Source organism: Copadichromis virginalis, linkage group LG19, assembly GCF_057382275.1.
Source record: "Copadichromis virginalis isolate Kocher_CV1m ecotype Utaka linkage group LG19, C_Virginalis_male_GT1.1, whole genome shotgun sequence".
Classification (NCBI taxonomy): Eukaryota; Metazoa; Chordata; class Actinopteri; order Cichliformes; family Cichlidae; genus Copadichromis; species Copadichromis virginalis.
Window position 1 is genome coordinate 15,042,604 of NC_140636.1, and position 18,354 is coordinate 15,060,957.

Sequence of the window (18,354 nt, forward strand, 5' to 3'; positions counted from 1 at the left end):
GTATTTGCCTTTGATCTCGTCTGCACATTTTGCCCCAAAGTCTTGATAAAAGGAAAGAAACCATCGAACTGTCTGAAAATGAGAAAGTAAAATCGGGCTTTCTGCGACTGAAGTTGAGGCTGCGGGTCTTTAATGGATCCCGCTGCACTCGACTCAAACCTTGGCTGATAAATGCACTCGATATATGAGAACAGAGGCAGATAAAAACACTGTGCTTTGGAAAAGCAGGTCTGGGATACCCTTTAAATTGTCACATTATTAAAATACACTTGTGAACCTCAGCTATAATTACAGTTTTCACATTCTGCAGAGAGAAAAGAAAGATGGCTCCGCTGAGCGAGATGCAAAAGTGAATCTACTTTCTTTTATTGCCACCTTTTAGAAATGACTGAAAACGGGAATCTGCCAAACACAATGTCTTCATTTAGTGTCTGGAGTACTGTTAAAACACAATTTCAAAACATAAAAGGCAGTATAGTAAAATATGCAAAAAAGGAAACACTGGATAGAATATACAATTTAGTAATAGAAAGGATGTCGTGTGGTGCCTCTCATGTTTATCCAGAGCTGTGTTCAGGTGAACACCTCGTGAAGGACGAGGTGAGCCAAACAAAAACCGACAAATACCTCGAGTCTGTTGGTAACACAACCTAAGACTAAACGTTTAAGGACACAAACAGCACTCTTTAGTACAGGTGTCCCCAACTCCAGGCCAGTTTTTAGATGTGTCCTTGATCCAACACAGCTGATTCAAATGACCTCCTCAACATGTCTTGAAGTTCTCCAGAGGCCTGGTAATGAACTCATCATTTGATTCAGGTGTGTTGACCCAGGGTGAGATCTAAAACCTGCAGGACACCGGCCCTCAAGGCCTGGAGTTGGGGACCCCTGCTTTAGTAACTCATTTTATTCTAATCTGATGGGTTTGTAAAAGCAATAATCAAAGTAACTCGTCTCGCGTCTCTCTGTAACGTAATTGTTTGAGTGAGTTTTTCGCGTGTCTTCAGCTCATCTTATCTTGTAATCCTCTTATGAGTGTTTTCCTCCACCGACAAGTTATCGAAACAAAAGCCCTCAATTTCCTCACCATTTAATAGGACACGTCCCAGAAGAGTGCGCCTAACATGTTCTCACAGCTGATATGAAAACCCATGAAGGAATTCTGATGACTACAAGGTTCAGCCATCAGGGGCTTGACACCGACGTGCTGGTGGGTCAAATATGGAATATTAAAACTGGTGCTCGGGGGATTGTGCACGAGAGAGGTAACAGTGAGGCAACAATTGCTCCTAAGAACACAGATCCATGTTCATGATCTGAAATTACATCAGATGTCAGGAAAATGAACTCATTTAAAGAGGTTTTATGAAGCAATAAAGGTTCCAGAAGCTGGAAAAACTACACTTTTATATGAATGTCAGCTACTTTCAATCAGTCATAAATACAAAAAAAAAAAAAAATTAAGTGTAATCATTGGGCAAACAGTGGTTTATCCAAGCTGCAAGGAGGCTGTTGTCTTATTTTTACTCTAATTTGACTGATGTATCTCCTAACCGGTCGCAGCAGATGGCCCCGCCCCTCCCTGAGCCTGGTTCTGCCGGAGGTTTCTTCCTGTTAAAAGGGAGTTTTTCCTTCCCACTGTCGCCAAAGTGCTTGCTCATATGATTGTTGGATTTTTTCTCTGTATGTGTTATTGTAGACTCTACCTTACAATATAAAGCACCTTGAGGTGACTGTCGTTGTGATTCCGCGCTGTGTAAATAAAATTGAACTGAACTGAATTGAACTAAAATATAAGGCACTCCTACTCTGACTTCACTTTTCAGACCTCTAACCCAAACCCCATCTGAAACATAAATGGGCACAAAACCGATAACCTCAGAAATAGTAACACCGTTTTGCATTTAAGTCACATTTTTATTTATGTTTGAATTTTAGTTTTCATTATTAGCAGACAGCTCACAAAGGTACGACTGTACCGGGGTTACAGTACGTAACCAATGGTTGTTGGTGACCTATAATGAATTAAAGTGAGAGGAAATAAAGGGATTTTTAGACTGTGGGTGAAAACAGCTGCGGCACGCAAAGGAAACAGACAGAAAGCATGCAAGTCTATTATAATCAACCCTCAAACTAAACTTGTGAAAGTTTAAATGATAATTATATGAGCTGTTCAACGTTTTTATGTTTGGCAGCCACAGCGGTATGAACCTCCACAGTTGGATCCCAGAGAAATACTGGTGGACGTTGAGACATTGAACAGAGTGGGATCAATACTTAGAGTTTGACTGGTATCATCATGTTTTTCTTTCTTATTTGCAAACATAAGAAACCATGTGTAGAATATGTGATTGCATAAACATACATGTTTATATTCAGGACATCAGATAGATGTTTGCTTTGTGCAGCACTACAGGGACACTGACTCACTAAACACGACCCTGCAAGGAAAAACTAAAACCGAAAAAGAGCCAAACAACATTAATTACTAAAACTTGTAGCTAGCATGCGTCATACCTCTGGGAGTCCAGCAGATCCCTGGGTCTGATGATGGCCTTGACCAGGGCGTCTGGCCGCACTGACTTCTGAGGCGACATCTTGGGGCTGGAGTCTGACTCGCCGCTCTCCTCGTCCCCCATGGCTTTAACATAGCTGCTGCTCCGCATCCGACGGCAAGGTATCTCATCGTCCTTCCCACCTCCAGGATAACCCCCCCACTCATCCTGGGGCACCTTGTGGGTAGGGGGAATAACAAAGACACATAATAGTTGTTTTTGCTACTTGGGAGCAGAGCATTAATACGCTTTCATCTTTTAAAGCTTTTAAAACAGTGAGCGTTTGGAAGCATGTTTGAGCCGCTCCATGAATGTATTATTCATGATGTTTTTAGCTCCGCTTGTTCCTCACTAACTTCCCGGTTTCCTCCTTTAGCTGCTGATTGCTCTGTACTACAAAGCTGCTAACTTTGTTTTTTTACAGACTTTAAAATGCCCATAAATCTGAACCAAACCTCAGACCTGTCACTGCAGATGACCTCTTATGTATTTGTATTGACAGAACATATTTATTACTGCAACTTTAACAGCCTTTTCCTCTCAGTGTGGCTCTCTTCAGCATTACAGATGCCTGCTTTACAGAGTTCTGCTTTGCTTATTAGAAAAAGTGTATTCCTGATACTTGGTGTAGTAGCATTCATTATGTAAAATTACATTTAAAACACTGAATTCACTGTATTAAATATTTTAAACAATAACAGAGGACAGAGGTTTTTCTTAAATGACCAAGTCAAATATGCAAATCAAACGTTTATTACCATGAGACTAAAAACTGATTTGCAAAAACTAAACATTTCTTTCAGCAGTTTCACAACAACAATAATGAAACAGATAAAAACAAAACCGCGAGCACCCTGCAGCTCAGCATGTAGCACCGACAGAATTAATCTGTTAAATCTTGATTTTCACTCCTGCATATGCCGTCAGACTCCTGAGCCATCGTCTGAAGACTCTCTGAATCCATTCTGTACCAGTGAAAGTGTCACTCGCTGCAACACAACCCCCAGTCACGCACCGCCCTACAGGCTGAGCGGAGGCATCTCCAGTGGTGAGGGAAAAAGTGTGTACTACTATAAGATAACAAGCGGTTGCTGGCAATAGCAACATGAAACTGGTTGCAAAGAGCTTTGTGGAAAACCTGCGGTTGCTTGTAGTTTGCACAGAAGATGCTGATTTGTCTCTAAATATTTTTACTTCTGCTCATCAAGTGTTTGCAGACAAGTGGGTGACCTCTGTACAAACATCAGGCAACCCTGTGATCCTCTATGGGACCAGCCAATCACTGCTGGACAGGGAAAGCATTTTTCCCTTGTTACTGGTAGTTGTGTGACAGGTCTGTGGGAGTGGGGCCTTAGCCGGGTGTACTTCTCAAGAACTTCCACACCGTTTTCCTGGTTTCATCAGGATTCTCATACTGAATTCTGTGGAGTGGATGCAGGGAAGATTAGTGGAGATTATAACCTCGCTCCTCCATATTTACCTGATCTCCATACGTACTCGCCCCCTCGTACACTCCGCTCTTCTTCAGCTTCTCTTCTGCTGTTCCACCTGCTCGCCTGACTACCACAGGAGCCTTTAGCTTCCACTGGATCTCCGGACTACAAACTCTCTCCCTACTTTTGAATCGCATCTTTAAAACCATCTATTCAGAATTGCATATCCTTCATCATGACTCTGTCTTCGTCTACTTTTACATTGTTTAGTTTTTGTACTTTCATGCTTGTTTTTATTTTTCATTTACCTTATGTTTTTATGTTGTTGTACTAACAACATAAAGACCTTGAGGGTCTTTAAAGGTGCCTGTGAATAAAATGTATTATTATTATTGTGTCAGTGAACAACAGATGATTGCACCTTTACTGGACACTGCAGAAACGTCCAAATGTTACTTCTGGTGTGTTGTTATAGCAAACCAAAAACAGGTTCCTGAGTATGCAGCTACCCAAACACAATCTGCCGTCTTCTTGTACTTTCTGCTGATTTTTGGAACAAAGTTTGGCGAGTATTGGTAAGAATATTCTCATCTTTCCTTCCGGCTGTGAACGAGCCATAGCGGTGAGATATTTTCACCAAGTTAACAATACAGAATAACAGAATCCTGACCCCGGTGTCTCACCTTTTTATGTAAATGTAGTTGTTTTAAAACCCTGAAGCCATAAAAGCAGCGCTATAATATTTCCGTCAATGAAGCAACATGCCGCTTGATAGACACTTGAACTGAACCCCGACCTCTGGCACAGTTTGTTCCACCCATTGAGCTATGCAGATCCTTTCTTGATTTCTCGATGAGTCAACACACATTAACGCCTTCACACAGCTGTGCGGTGTTTTAGTATTTCTGCAGTTTGGCCAGGTTACAAACTGCTCAAAACCTCGACTGAAAGTCGGCTGTGAATTTGACTGGGCTGCTGATCATAATTACCGCTGGAAGAAAAGCTCGAAACCAGAGGAGAAAAGGAGCTGCCTCTGCTCGCTCTGTCGTAAGCTATCGGAAGTGGAAGCCTGCCATCGAAACGAGCAGGGCACTGCATATGTTGCAATTTTCATCCACTTGTTAAACCAGGTAATTGAGTATCCACGTGAGAATCACCATTTCCCATTCAGAGCGAGAGCACTCATTGGCTGTCTTTATTGCATACGGAGCAAACAGTTCACACTGAACACACAACATCATGGAGGAAAATTAGTTTCTGAATCATCATCGTACCACAAAGGAAAAGCGACTCCATTATGGTACATGCCGTTACACAGCACACAGCAAAGCCATTAAAAGGCTCTAATAGGTTTCTGTATTGAAGACAGTGGTGCAGCTTATTAAAATGTGCTGGGCTAACTTCACCCACTGATATAATGAATCAGTGATGATTGTTACTCCCTCTCTCACTCGCTCTCTTTCCTGCACACATTTTTCTTTAAAAAAAACAACAGAACTGAGTTATTGTGTTGATAACAGCTGAGTCAGGACCTTAGCCTCACTTACAAACACACAGCTGCAAACACAAACCCCTCTTACTCCAGCTTTTCTATTTTGCTTTTTAGATTAACCTCGCTGCACTCTGTGATGTCACAAGCTTAGCTAGCCATGCTTTTACATGATACGACACCGTCAGTCATCATTCTGTGTGGAAGCTGGACTCACTTTCACATCTTTATGGAGATCTCGAGTTTTTATTTTGTTCAATCTGACCGCTGAGCAGTTTTCTTTGATTTCATAGTAACTCTGCCGCCCTGGTTTTAACATGTCCTCAAACCACAACTGAAACACATACACAAATACAAAGTTTGTGTTTTCCTCCAACAATCAGATGTTTCTGAAAATGAACTGGGTGGCAGCTGACTGACAGCGGCAAATGTCAGGAGGAGATGGGCTACATGCAAATGTCATCAATGCATCAGGTAGATGACTGTAATCACTCCCTGATACAAATGCCATCAGCAGGAAAAATAGCAAGTGAAATGTGAATTTTATTCAAACGGGTATTTGCTGCAAATAAAAGAGTTATCAGTTTTATATGGAAAAAATAGAAAAACATCAAGAATTCATCAAAGGCATTAAAGCTGATGTTATATTTATATTCTGGAACGTAAACGGCACTAATCCCGCAGCGTTAACGTGCGCACACTCACAACTGCTAAACTAGCGAGTGTCATCAGATCAAAACATCTTGAACAATCGAGCAATTATTTCCTCGATCATGATCCACGCTTTGTTGCAAAAAGCTGAATACAAGCATAATGTCCTAACGACACGTCCGTGATGTGAGTCAGCTGTGCCAGGCTCTGGGGACGGAGATCTGGTGAATGTGGAGGCCATGTGAGTACAGTCACGGTCATGTTCCAGGAACCAGTTTGAGACGGTTTGAGCTTTGTGGGGTGGTACGCTACGCTGTGGTCATGAAAGGATGGACGTGGACGACACTCAGGTAGGCTGCTGTGTTTGAACGATGCATCTTGAACACCATTACATCGGCCTGAACCACCGATACCGCTATTACGTTGCTTACAACAGTTCTGACCCTACCATGTGAATGCTGCAGCATAAATCGAGACTCAATCTTCTATTGTCCAGTTTTGTTGATCCCCTGTGAACTGCAGCCTCAGTTTCCTGTTTTTAGCCCCTCAGTGGTCTGCTTCATATCAGCACTTTTATTTCTGTGCTTAATTGCTTTCTGTCTTACATTCACGCTCTGATGGATGCATCGGAAAGCAGCTTGGGGTTAGTGTCTTGCCCAAGGATATTTGGCATAGAGACTGGAGCAGCTAGGGATTGAACAGACAACCGTCCAATCAGATGACCTGTTTTACCTCCTGAGCAACGGCCGCTCCCAGTGCTCACTGGATAACTTCTGTTTTTTGGACGATTCCCTGTAAACTCTGGGGATGTTTTGTGGGAAAGTCCAAGGAGATTAGCAGTTTCTGAAAGACTCACAGCGGTCTGACCGACACAAACAGCCACACCACATTCAAAGTCTCTTAAATTTCCTTTTGTCCCCATTCTGATGCTCACTTTGAACTTCAGTGTCTACAAGCCCAAAAGAGCTGCTGCCAGCTGACTCAGAACCAGGTTACCCAATAAAGTGGCATTTTGTGATGACATCACTGAGGAAGTTGTGTTAGGCTTGAGGTGTTTGGATGTGCTGCACAAAATGCCTCTCGAACACTAACATGTACTCGTGTGTGAAAGGAGTTACAGAAGCTTACTGTGATGCAAAACACACAGTTAACTGGGACATGTACACAGCCATATGGATACACTCTCAAACACACAGCGATACAAGTCATTCATCTCCCCTCCAAAGACAGACAGACACCATCTACCAAATGGAGTCGATGGGTTAATTAAGTCTTGGAGGGGTTTGATATTTTTAGACGTCTAATTAATGAACGGAATGCCAGAGGACAGGCACAAGCTGTGGTGAGATTTGTTTAATTTAAATTTGCTGATAAAGAGGATAGATTCCAGGGTGTCTCCCTGTGAAGATAAAAAACAGTGAGTGGTCAGTTTCTGATCGTACGAGTGCTTCGCTGCTCACCTTGACCTAAAGATCCCACTAAGAGAGGAATTCAGAGGTGAGCATCCAAAAATGTTCCACAGGGAAACTTTGATGAAGCTTCTGATGCAATGATGTGAATACGAGCCAAGATTTGTGGGAGCTCTGTGAAAATTCACAGTGGGAAATTTTACATTTGAGCTTTTCTCTTCACAATAACGGAACTTTAACTTGATTTAATCAACTGGATTCTGCTCAAAAAATAAGAGACGCGGTTCGGGGAAAAATTTTTTTCTCGTACTATAATGAGATTTTTATGACCACAACTCCTGGTACGTGCCCAAGCTGCTCCGACACTTCAGCAATGGCAGCAAACAACCTTGCCTCACCAGCATCTCGTAGCAGGATTAAGCAGACACTGGCACATTTGTGTGTCTACTTTTACTTTGTCTACTTTTACTTTCACAGCTTTGATCTGTGGCTCTGTCGGAGGCCAGAGAGAATGCAGTGTGTATATGTGTGTGTTTGTGTGTTTGTGTGCATGCCGGTAGTGGGGGTAGCCAGGCCCCGGCCAATGCTCCTGCAGTGCTGCAGTGCATTTCATTGATTAACTCTGCGGCTCTATCTATACACCCACTAAGAGACATAAGTCACTGGTATTAAGTAAAGAAATACGCTGGGGCAGACAGAGGGAGAGAGAGAAAGAGTGAGCAATGCACTGTGCAGAAATATGGAGAGATGGCTGATACCTATTGGTTGATGGGAGTTAGAGTGCTCTTAAAGGTGCAATCACTGGTAATCCCATCCACCAGCCTCCCACTACACACCAACGTGGACTCCTCATGTCTCGTGCTGCTTTTGCACAAACATGCAACATTCACAAATCTGCAGTCTCAGTTTTGTTGTTTGTTTGTTTACTGCCGCTTTACATTTTCAGACAAAGTCGTAAAAGTGTAAATAATCGTGCTCAGTAACAAAACGACAGCAGTCATGCCCTGGGAAGATGAAGAGAATAAATTTGTCATTTTGGCTGTAACAGAATCAATCTCATGAATACCAACAGCACTTCTCAGAGTGATTCAAACACTAAAGCTGCTGTATGAGCATCAGCAGAGCTCACAGGGGCAACGAATGATTCCAAGAGCTTAACAGGAGGGTTCTAATCTGCAGACGTGCTGGCAGCTCTATGAACCTGAACTGTGAGCTAAATGGTAACTTTATAAAAAAAAAAAAACGCTCACCGGGGCATTTACTCAACGGAGCGCGCTCCTGAACTTGAGATGGTTAACGAGCAACAGCTCAGTCGCTGTAGAATGGAATGGCTCAGTCGCTGTAGAATAAAAAGAAGATGTCAGTCTCCTTGCAGCTAGAACCAAATCTGTGATTGCTGAGGGGTTTTTATTTCTGCTGTTGGAGACTGATTGCAAGAGGTTGCAGCAACTGTTGTTTGCCTGCAGTCATTCTCAGCAGATTAGAAAAGGTCTGCAAATAATTACTGTTTATTCTGGTTATATTTCTATAAACAAGCTTGCTGAATGCCTGGGTCATTTTGCAGTTTTTGGGTTCTGCAGGATCAGGATTTGTGGAATAAAAGTAACTGATGTGATTTTCTGTGTAGATAAACGGCAACACAGTTGCAATTTTTGGAATCTTACTATAGTTACATTATCACAAACATATTGCAACAATTAAATTGTTAGATGGTAACCAACTGATCACAGACAGTCCCCGTCTTCAAAGCTAACAAGACTGCAAGTTTACATGGTTGCAATAATTGTGTAGCACTCTAGCATGAGCACATCTGCCACATCAACACTCTACTGATTTTTAACTGATATTCAGAAGCTCGTTCCACCTTTTAGCATGCTTTCATGAAGCTGCTGGCTTTCGGTTTAAGGTTTTGTGCTTTATGAATAAATGCACAAAGTTTGCAGCAATCATTTGAGTAAACGTTGAGATATTTCACAGTGAAGCAAAGCTGTGGACTGACATTAAAATCTCTGAAATCTTGAGGGTCGCAGCATCTTTGTGATGATAACTCGATGTAAATGAGACTGCCCAACATTTCTGCACTAAAAACAGAAGAAAGACATTCAACCAAGACTTTTTCAACTCTTCACCCTTGTTCTGTTGCTAAGAGGTGTCTCAAACAAACAAAAAACCTTTCAGATCAACAAAAGGAAGAACTTCTTACAGAAAGTACACACAAGGACAGATTTTCCTTTTGAGTATTTTGATGACAGATAAAAGAGACGGCATGAGGTTCTCTTCTGTTGTGAGGGGGAAACCTACCTACGCTTTTCATCCTTCACCTACCCCAGCATTACAAATACATATTCTTCTCTCCTTCTTATTCATCAGAACTCTGTGCAGTCTGTGATTTTGCTTCCACGTTTGTCCCCTGTGGTAACACCTGTGCTGAATGCTGAATGTACTCATGTGTTCATGTTCATGTAAAATGAACAATATTACTTTTTTATTACTGCACAACTGGTTTATCAGAGAATTCTTGCTTGCGACGAAACTTCTCCAAACAGACTGTTAGACACTGCATATGGAGTGCTGGGGTATTTTGCACCACATGGTAATAATACACTTAAACAGTGAAGAAGTCTTGGCAGGAAACGCCTGTAAGGCAGAAAATATGGCTATTAAACCTCCCAAGAATTAGGATGGCATCATAGCTGGCTATTATTATTGATTTAGCCTGGCTACTGGATCAGAAAAAGGCATTTTGCAGATTGCAGCTTAACAAGTGACTATTTAATGTTTATACCCTGAAACAATCACATTAAAATCAAAAGAAACTTGAGGTTTGACATAATAACACGACTGCAATAAGATGCACGCTGTCACAGTGATAATCCACATCGTCGCCTCCGGCAAACAGAGACAGACAGTCGTCTGATCGTCGGGTTCCTGGGACGAGATCCCTCTACGTAAGGGTTCGTGGCCCGATTGCTATCTGGGAACTCCTTCATAAAAATGCTAGGAAACCCCCGAGTGTGTGTGGGTGTGCGTTACTACAGCTTTCCATCACAGTGCCAGTTTTGTTTCTGCTGCTTTGCACTTTGCTTTTGTATTTTAATCAGCAGCCTTTCTGCCTCTCAAGCCCCACCTTTGGCAAGCCAACATGGCAGTTAATTGGCTTATTAAATCCCACCGCAATGCCCTATCAGCAAAACTATCAAAGACTAATCCTTCCTTTGTACAACGCTACTGTACGAAGGAAGAGGAAGGAACTCTATTTGCTAGAAAAGCTCACTTAATCTGGGCTGAGAGTTGTCAGTAACGCAGAGTTATTGGGTGCAGTTTAATAGACGGTTTTACTTAGAAAGGCTCCAAACCAAAGTGATCTGGAAGTATCTGTGTAGCTGACATATTAAGAGCTGTTTGAATTCTCTAAATCGTTAGGAAAGGTTCTTCAGTTCTTCCTTTATGACCTCCTTTAGTGGAGGATACACTGAGGATACATCCTTCGTGAAAGGAAGGAGATAATTCCTGGCCATAATTCACAGCGATGCAGCATCCGACCATTCATGGAAAACAATAACAAAACCAACAAAGTGTTGCAAAATTAATTAAAAGTGTGTTTTGCAATGCCATAAGATGCTGATACATTTTGAACATGGATTACAGCGTCTGCTGCACACTGCAACGACGGACAAAGGCTGGCCCACACACCTACACGCGCATTACAGTAGATGGTTCAGTGGCTATTAGTGTGTACAGATCTCAGAACGGGCTAATTAGGGCTAATTTGAGAGATGACAGGAAGAGATGCTAATGCCAGGTCTGATTCCCCACCACTTATCATTTTAGAGAAAAATCTTCTATATGAACCCGTCTGTCTTCCCTAATGTCCAGTTCATCCTGCTTCCACGCACAAAGACTCGCACAGACCTGCCACGTGCACAAACATTAACATTTAACTTTATTACCTGCAGTAGGATTTATGGGATTGATTTGTTACAAAGTTGCAAAGTTAGATTACTTTAATAAGTCTATGATAAAAGTCTGTGTCTATAGTTCTACCAAACTTTCAAAGTTTCTCACTCTCTCCGTCATCACCCAAGGACGGCAACAAGGTGACTAGCACCTCATCAAACCATCTGGTGTGTGATAAACAGAAAAAAACACACTTTTTCACGAACACTGCCACTCACACACTGACAGGTTCGGCACACACACTCTCCCTGGATAGGCTTTATGCTGCTGCTGCAGAGCAGACAGTTGTGGGTAATCCCAATTCAGCAGCAGCAGGATCCGAGTACTTCTCAATGTGACCCCTCAGTGTGTGTAGAGTATCATTCCTGACTATTGGCTCCATCTCTCTGCCTGACTGCTCCTGTTGATGAGCAACAACAGCAGCCACGGGGAGCATTGCTTTGTTTCCTCTCTTCTGTTTCCTAAAGTATCTCAGCACATCCACAGAGCCATAAACCTCAGCCATATATACGCATCTCCAACTTTCTCTCTCCCTCTCCTTCAATACGTTGTCTCCGAGCGTTCCCTGAGAGCGCATTGATTTTCCTCTGGGGAGGGAAGATGTGTCAAGCCCTGTACGGATCGGATTGATAACGCCGGTCTAAATATAGCCCTGCGGCAGGATATTTTTAGAAGTGTTTATAGTGCTGTGACTCGGACACTACCTCAGCTGAAGACGGGAACAGGTGGGGGTGCCAGCACTGCAACTCTCTCTTTAAGAGATTACTTTCCTTATTGGATATGCAAAAAAACTGGAGTGGATGATGCACCGTCTGCCTGATTCTGTGCTGAAAAACTCATCGTAAAACTCTCAGATGATATCAGCTGAAGCTGATTTCAGTGACATGTCGGCTTTTCATTTACAACATTAGGCAATCATACGACACGCTCTCTGCTTAGAGCAACGAGTCTCCAAGTCTGCTCTTTTTCTTTGCGCTGAACGATCGCTTTATTTTGGCTACAGGGAGTACTTACATGATGCAATCACATTTCACATTGTTATATTTGCAGCAGCACGGTTACATAATGTTGTTTTTCTGGCTTGAATTTGCAATTTGGGATTGAAAGTGTACTTTCTTATTCCATATACCCTGCAGCATGCTTATAAACCCATGAGAACCTTTTGTGAAAAGTGCTGACTCACTGAATTGATCCCTTCTGTGCTATAAGGTCTCCTGCAGAGCCGATCATGGGTCTGAGCTAAATGCTAAACTTTTCCAGACTGAATCCTCTGTGAAATCAGAGAAAACAACACAGTAAAAAAAATCCAGATTGATTTCTGGCCTTTTATTCTCATACTGCCAGCTCTTCCCCTCCAGCACAGATCATTTACAGAGTTAATTGATTTGTCCTGCTGTGCTAGTCCTTTCTATTGCCAGCCACATGCTGAGCCATAGGACAGGTTCACAATGTAATATCCAGGGCAGTGACAAACAAAACACTGTCTTTCAGATCAGCTTTTAAAGCCAACTGAGACGAGCAGCTTTTCTTCTCCTGTGAGCGCAGGCTTGCTCGTCTTTTCTACAAAGCCTAAAGTTCTTGAAAACTCTATAAAACGACACTCAAAGCACTGCAGTGACAGAAAACGAACGCTATCATCGCTCCTTCTGTTGCATCAACATACAAATCAGAGCATTTCATTTAAAAATAAACTCTGTTTGGCGGCATGCAGGTTTGATTTTGTTTGGTCGAAATCTGATGGCCCCGCTTGTATCCCAGCCGGGATGTTGGGGAGTCATAATGGTGCAGTGCAGCTCAGTGCACCAGTGTAACTACAACTATACTACTGCGCTCACTGAAGATGCAGAATAATGCGATGATGTCAGGAGTTCTGAAAAATTACTCGTTTTTGCGTCTGCTGACTAGTCCCTGTTCTTAAACCTGACCAAAGCCAAACTCACCTGTAGATAGTGGCAGGGCCTGAGGTTGGGCTTGAGATCCGTGGGCATCATTGGCTTTTCCAAGTTGAGTGAGGACTTCCTGTAGGCCTCCTTGGCCTGGCTAACTGTCAGCGTTGACCAGGAGCTTCTCTTCATGAACTTGCCCTCTGGCGCCATGGCTATGCTTTCGCAGGCTGAGCACTTCACGTCGTTGTTGCTTTTGGAGGTCTTTAGCGACAGATCTCCCACCATGTGGCCGTGCACAGACTCGGGGTAACAGTGGCTGATGTGGTCGACTGGATGCCGTGACATGACGCTCGGCGTTCTGTATGTGCTGTCGCTGTCAAGGTTGTCATCCGAACTCCACCAACCTCCCGAGCGCTGCTTGCTGCTGTCGGACTTGCGCTCTTTGCTCTTGCTGCGTTTGCTGTGTTTGTGGTGGCCTTGGTGGTGGTGATGGTGGTGGTGCGAGCTTTCCCTGTGTGAGTCACCTTTGGTGCCGTTCATCTTGGAGGAGCCCTCCAGGGAGTGTGACTTTGTGAAAAGCTTCTGTACTGAGTGGACTAAGTGGCGTATTCGCCCGGGGCTTTCGTTGCGCTGCTCTGTAGTCGTGGTCGTGGTGGAGGTGCGCTGGTACTGCAGCGTGTGGAAGCCGTCCCGGTGCAGTGGCATCTGTTTTTCAAATTGGTCCAGGAGGTTTGCTGGGATTCGGTTCATTTTGCCACTGCCGCCGTGCGAGGATGAGCCGCCGTTGTCTCGAGATTCCCTGCCACCCGAGGCGTTCCCGCCACTGTCCCGCGAAGCGCTGCCGTAGTGCATGCGGGGGAAAGTGCTACTGGAGATAGAGTGGTCAGTGGCCGACATGGACATCGGCATCACCATGCACTCAGAGTGGATGGAGCTCCGTGGGGAGCAGCGGTGATGACCGTCAAGGGGGCAGCTCTCAGTGGGGCTGAGGAGATAGGAAGGAGGCCGTGAGTCAACATGGTGGTGCAGGTGGTCCAGGGAATGGTCACAATCAGCCAGGCCGCAGGTGTGGGCAGAGGTGGGGGAGGTGAGCTGGAGGTGGGCAGGGCGGCCGCCGGAGAGACCCTTCATGTTCCTGGGTGGAGGGGAGTAGCTGTCCTCATCGAAGTACTGCGAGGGGGACCATGAATACTGTTGGTCTGAAAGCAATAAGCAGAGACAATTTCATCAGAATAAGGGTAAAAAAAGCAGCTTCCCAAAAAAGAAACGCATTTCACACTTAATGATGGGGGAGAAAAAAGCCAAATAACACACAAGTTGGTCGTTATCCAGCTTATTCTCACTCTCCAAACCCACTTTGGCTGCAGGGAGGAAAAAAACAAAAAGTCAAAAAGCAGCAGAGCTGAAATGTGGAGGAGAAATCCACAAATTGCTCTGATAAAATCTCAGCACTCTTAGTTTTCACCTTCTATTCCCGTCTGCGGTGGCATACCGCTGTAAAGATGGGACAAGAGAACAAGACAAAAGAAAGAGAAGGGCAGGCGACAGGTAGGATCCCGCATTGCCATTTATCCAAAGCAAAGTGAAATAATAGCCTATCACTCGCCGGCGCTGGTGTCATCCGTCAAAGCCCCGAGGAGTGTGCCGTGAGGCGTAAGGCCGGGAAGGAGACCTTGGAAGGTGATCTCCAGATGCACCCTCCCTCTCTGCTTCTGTTGGGCATTGTAGCCAAAGATTAAAAACCAATTCTGTGCAATCGGTCACCGAGGTCAAACGTCTCCGCGCTCTATTCCAATGTGTTTAACTTAATCAGAGGAAAGGTTTGCTTTTATGCCTCAGCACTGCATGTTCTAATTACAGGCTCCTTCCTTTAAACATGTCGGGACAATGTCGGTTAAAACTCAACTTTAGTGGAACGCTTTTTTACAAATAAAATTTTTTGGCCTGGTCCTCATTTCCACGTGTGCCAAAAAATGAATGCTTATCAAGTTATACAGGTAAAAATATATTTTTGAGCCTGTGAATTATGAGTTTGCTCTTTTTCATAATATATTGATAATTGCGACTGTCCTCCAAACCTCCTGGTTTTCAACGAGCAGCTGAACAGTGCAGTGTGATGTCATATTTCAAACTTATCTGCAGCCTGTCTTGTGAAATAGGAAACAAACAAATAAGCATATCTCAGTCCTCTTGCCAGCCATTGCTACGCCTCATAAAGCCCATGCACTTTCACTCCCGCTGTAACCCCATAAAATGAAGGAGAGTTTTTATGAGCTACTGTGGAACGGGAGAGAGTGAGGGAATGGGACAGTCTCATATCAGCGTATTAACAACTCTATAAATTCCCAAAACATTTCCATAAACTTAATTCTGATACCTTGATATGAATAAAGGACAGCTGGACCCTTAACCGTCATTAATGCCTCAGTCCACAGGACTAAATCTTCAGTGTGAGTGAGCAGAGCACCAGCAGATGTTGGAAGCTGATAGCTGCCTGTTGCACTGACTGAACGTTTGGAAAATGGTAAGCAGACTGTACTTAGTGTTACTGGCCTCTCAAAACATTGCACCTTGAAATTAAGACTAATAACCTGCAGAGCAATTAAATAGTTGTACAAGCTGCACCGTACAAATGATCTCTGTGTGGTACTTCCTGGCACTATACAGAAGCTGCTGTCTACACGAGGTAGAAATAATCCAGACATTTTTACCTTGCTGCCCACTCAGACCTCTCTGCATTACATTCACACACCAAATGATGCATCAGGGGAAATTTTGGCATTCAGTATCTTGCCCAAGGACACCTGACTTGAAGACTGAAGGAGTGCTGAAGCACAGACTTCCCTTGTGTAATATTAGTTTGTTTGATGGTTTTTTGGAGGTATTGTTATGGGAAAAAGACCGTTTCACAGGACTCTATGCAATACAGTGAAGTACTAAGTACACACTCTGATTGAATAGCTTGTAGAACACGTGAAATCTCTAACGGCAAGGTCAGGCAGAAACAGCAACTTTTAACCAACATAACTTCATAATGTGTAACTGACTGCAACATTAAACTATGACTTTTATAATGCATTGCTCTTGTGAAATGTCTCCTCTCATAGAGACAGGGTCCTTTAACAGGGTTCAATGACTTCTGCGTTTCCGTTTTATAACCTGCCTCTGTATAAAACTGACTCAGATTCATCTTATCTACATGTTCCTTGTAACGTATTTTGTGAGCACATAGATCAGAAGCCCAGATGTGCTGCACTTACAATAAAATTATGAGAGTTTTGAACTCCAACATCTGCCAAAATCAGCCGAGGAGCGTTTATATGACTGATGCACACTGAGGTCAGCGAAGGCACCACGTTAGTGGATTTTCATGTGCTGACAGTGAAACATTTGAATATCCCTGCAAAAGCTTCACAATCATATAAACTTTACCTGCATCAGTTTTATCTGTGAAATTCCTTTTCAGGTCTTTTCTCCCGGTTAAGGGACTTTCCCTGGGAATATTGAGGATTTAGATTATTTTGTCAATAGTTTGATTGAGTCTCGTACTCGTAGATCAAAAACCTGAGCAAGATCACGAGAACGACTTACTCTGCTGGTAGTGGCTCGTAACTAAGGGTGGATGTTCCCTTTCATCTTTCAAATTGGATCAAATTTATTCCGTTCAAAATAATTTTTAATGAGGTCTAAGATCTCAACCCCTGAGGTGCAGCCGTGCTCTTCTGTTGCTGCCGTCCTCCATCTGTCGAGATGAAAACAAATTCTCGTTGTTTACCAGTCTTACATGAGGATGTCTTCTTGGCAGCCTGATGTAAAATTAATCCAGGCTACTCTAAGCACGCCCGAGGGAAGAGGTTGCTTTTGTACGGCTGCACAGAACTACGCTGAAAAAGCTCATCAGACGCATTACTGCTGAATGCATTTGAATGGGATAATTCAGGTGGACTTGCTTAGCTTGAGTCCAGATCATTCCCTGCTAGCATGTGAAACAGGAGGATGACGCTGCATTATTGATTGATGCGATGCTACGTTTCTATCTGAAGTTATGTCACTGTCTTACTCCAAGGCTTTTCTTTGACAGCTCACTATTCCTTCAGGTATCTCAGGGAGCTGCACTGAATAAATTACCTAACCGCAGAGTTATGGTACTTCCTGGGATTATACGACAGATGACAGACTCATCTGCCCTCAGTTTCTCTTTCTTCTTTTTCACCTTCTACCAGTGCTGATACCAAATTTATCATCCGCTACAAAAAAAGACAGAAAAAAATAGATTTGTGATCAGAAACATTTGAAAGTTGACTTAATTTTTAGCCAAAGCACCCTGAGCGAGGCAGACAGCTCTCTCAGTGAGTGCACATCCTTCTGGCAAGTACTTTGCAAACAGGGAGACAAGTATCTGCGACATCTGTGGACAGGGAGAGGGCTTGTTGTTTATACACTGATACCAGCACCTGCCATCACATTATTGGCTTCCTGGCAAGGGTGCCAACTGCTTAGAAGCACTGCTAGGATGGAAGCTGAATCCAGAAGTGCAGTGGAAATAGTGTTTGGGGTACAACCATCAAGCTACTGGGCTTTTAGTGTTGATGTGATGATAATAACGACACTGACTGTGCACATGAGAAAAATTAAGAAAAGCTGATATTTGAGAAAACAGAGACCTTTGCTGTTACTCCAGACATGCTAACTTATTAGAGATCAACTCAGAAAAAGGAAATGATCGTTCAACTTAACGCACACACCCTCCAACATCATCCAATATCTGTTTCACCCCTTGACATAATACACATGTCTATAATGCTGTCACAGGCTCCAGGGCTCAGCTGTGATAAACACACCTTCTACCTGACATTAGGTGTACACAGACAGGAAACAGATTCAGAGGAAGACGCTCATTTATTAAGGCCTTCTGTTCTGTGCTGCCACCCCGCCCGCGCGCACAGTGTGAGTAAAGGTCGTTTTGCTCCTCTT

At 43.4% G+C, this 18,354-nt stretch overlaps 1 protein-coding gene across 6 annotated transcripts in view; it reads right to left on the reverse strand.

Annotated features, from left to right (window-relative positions):
- Window positions 1–18,354, reverse strand: part of dlgap2a (discs, large (Drosophila) homolog-associated protein 2a) — a 147,271-nt gene that overhangs the window by 40,407 nt on the left and 88,510 nt on the right. For all 6 annotated transcript variants that reach the window (XM_085442584.1, XM_085442585.1, XM_085442581.1 and 3 more), the window contains 2 exons: window positions 13,435–14,579; window positions 2,518–2,732 (listed from right to left, as the gene is read on the reverse strand). In XM_085442584.1, coding sequence (XP_085298710.1) covers window positions 2,518–2,732; window positions 13,435–14,511 — 1,292 coding nt within the window. In that variant the 5' untranslated portion in view covers window positions 14,512–14,579. The remainder of the gene's footprint in view (window positions 1–2,517; window positions 2,733–13,434; window positions 14,580–18,354) is intronic.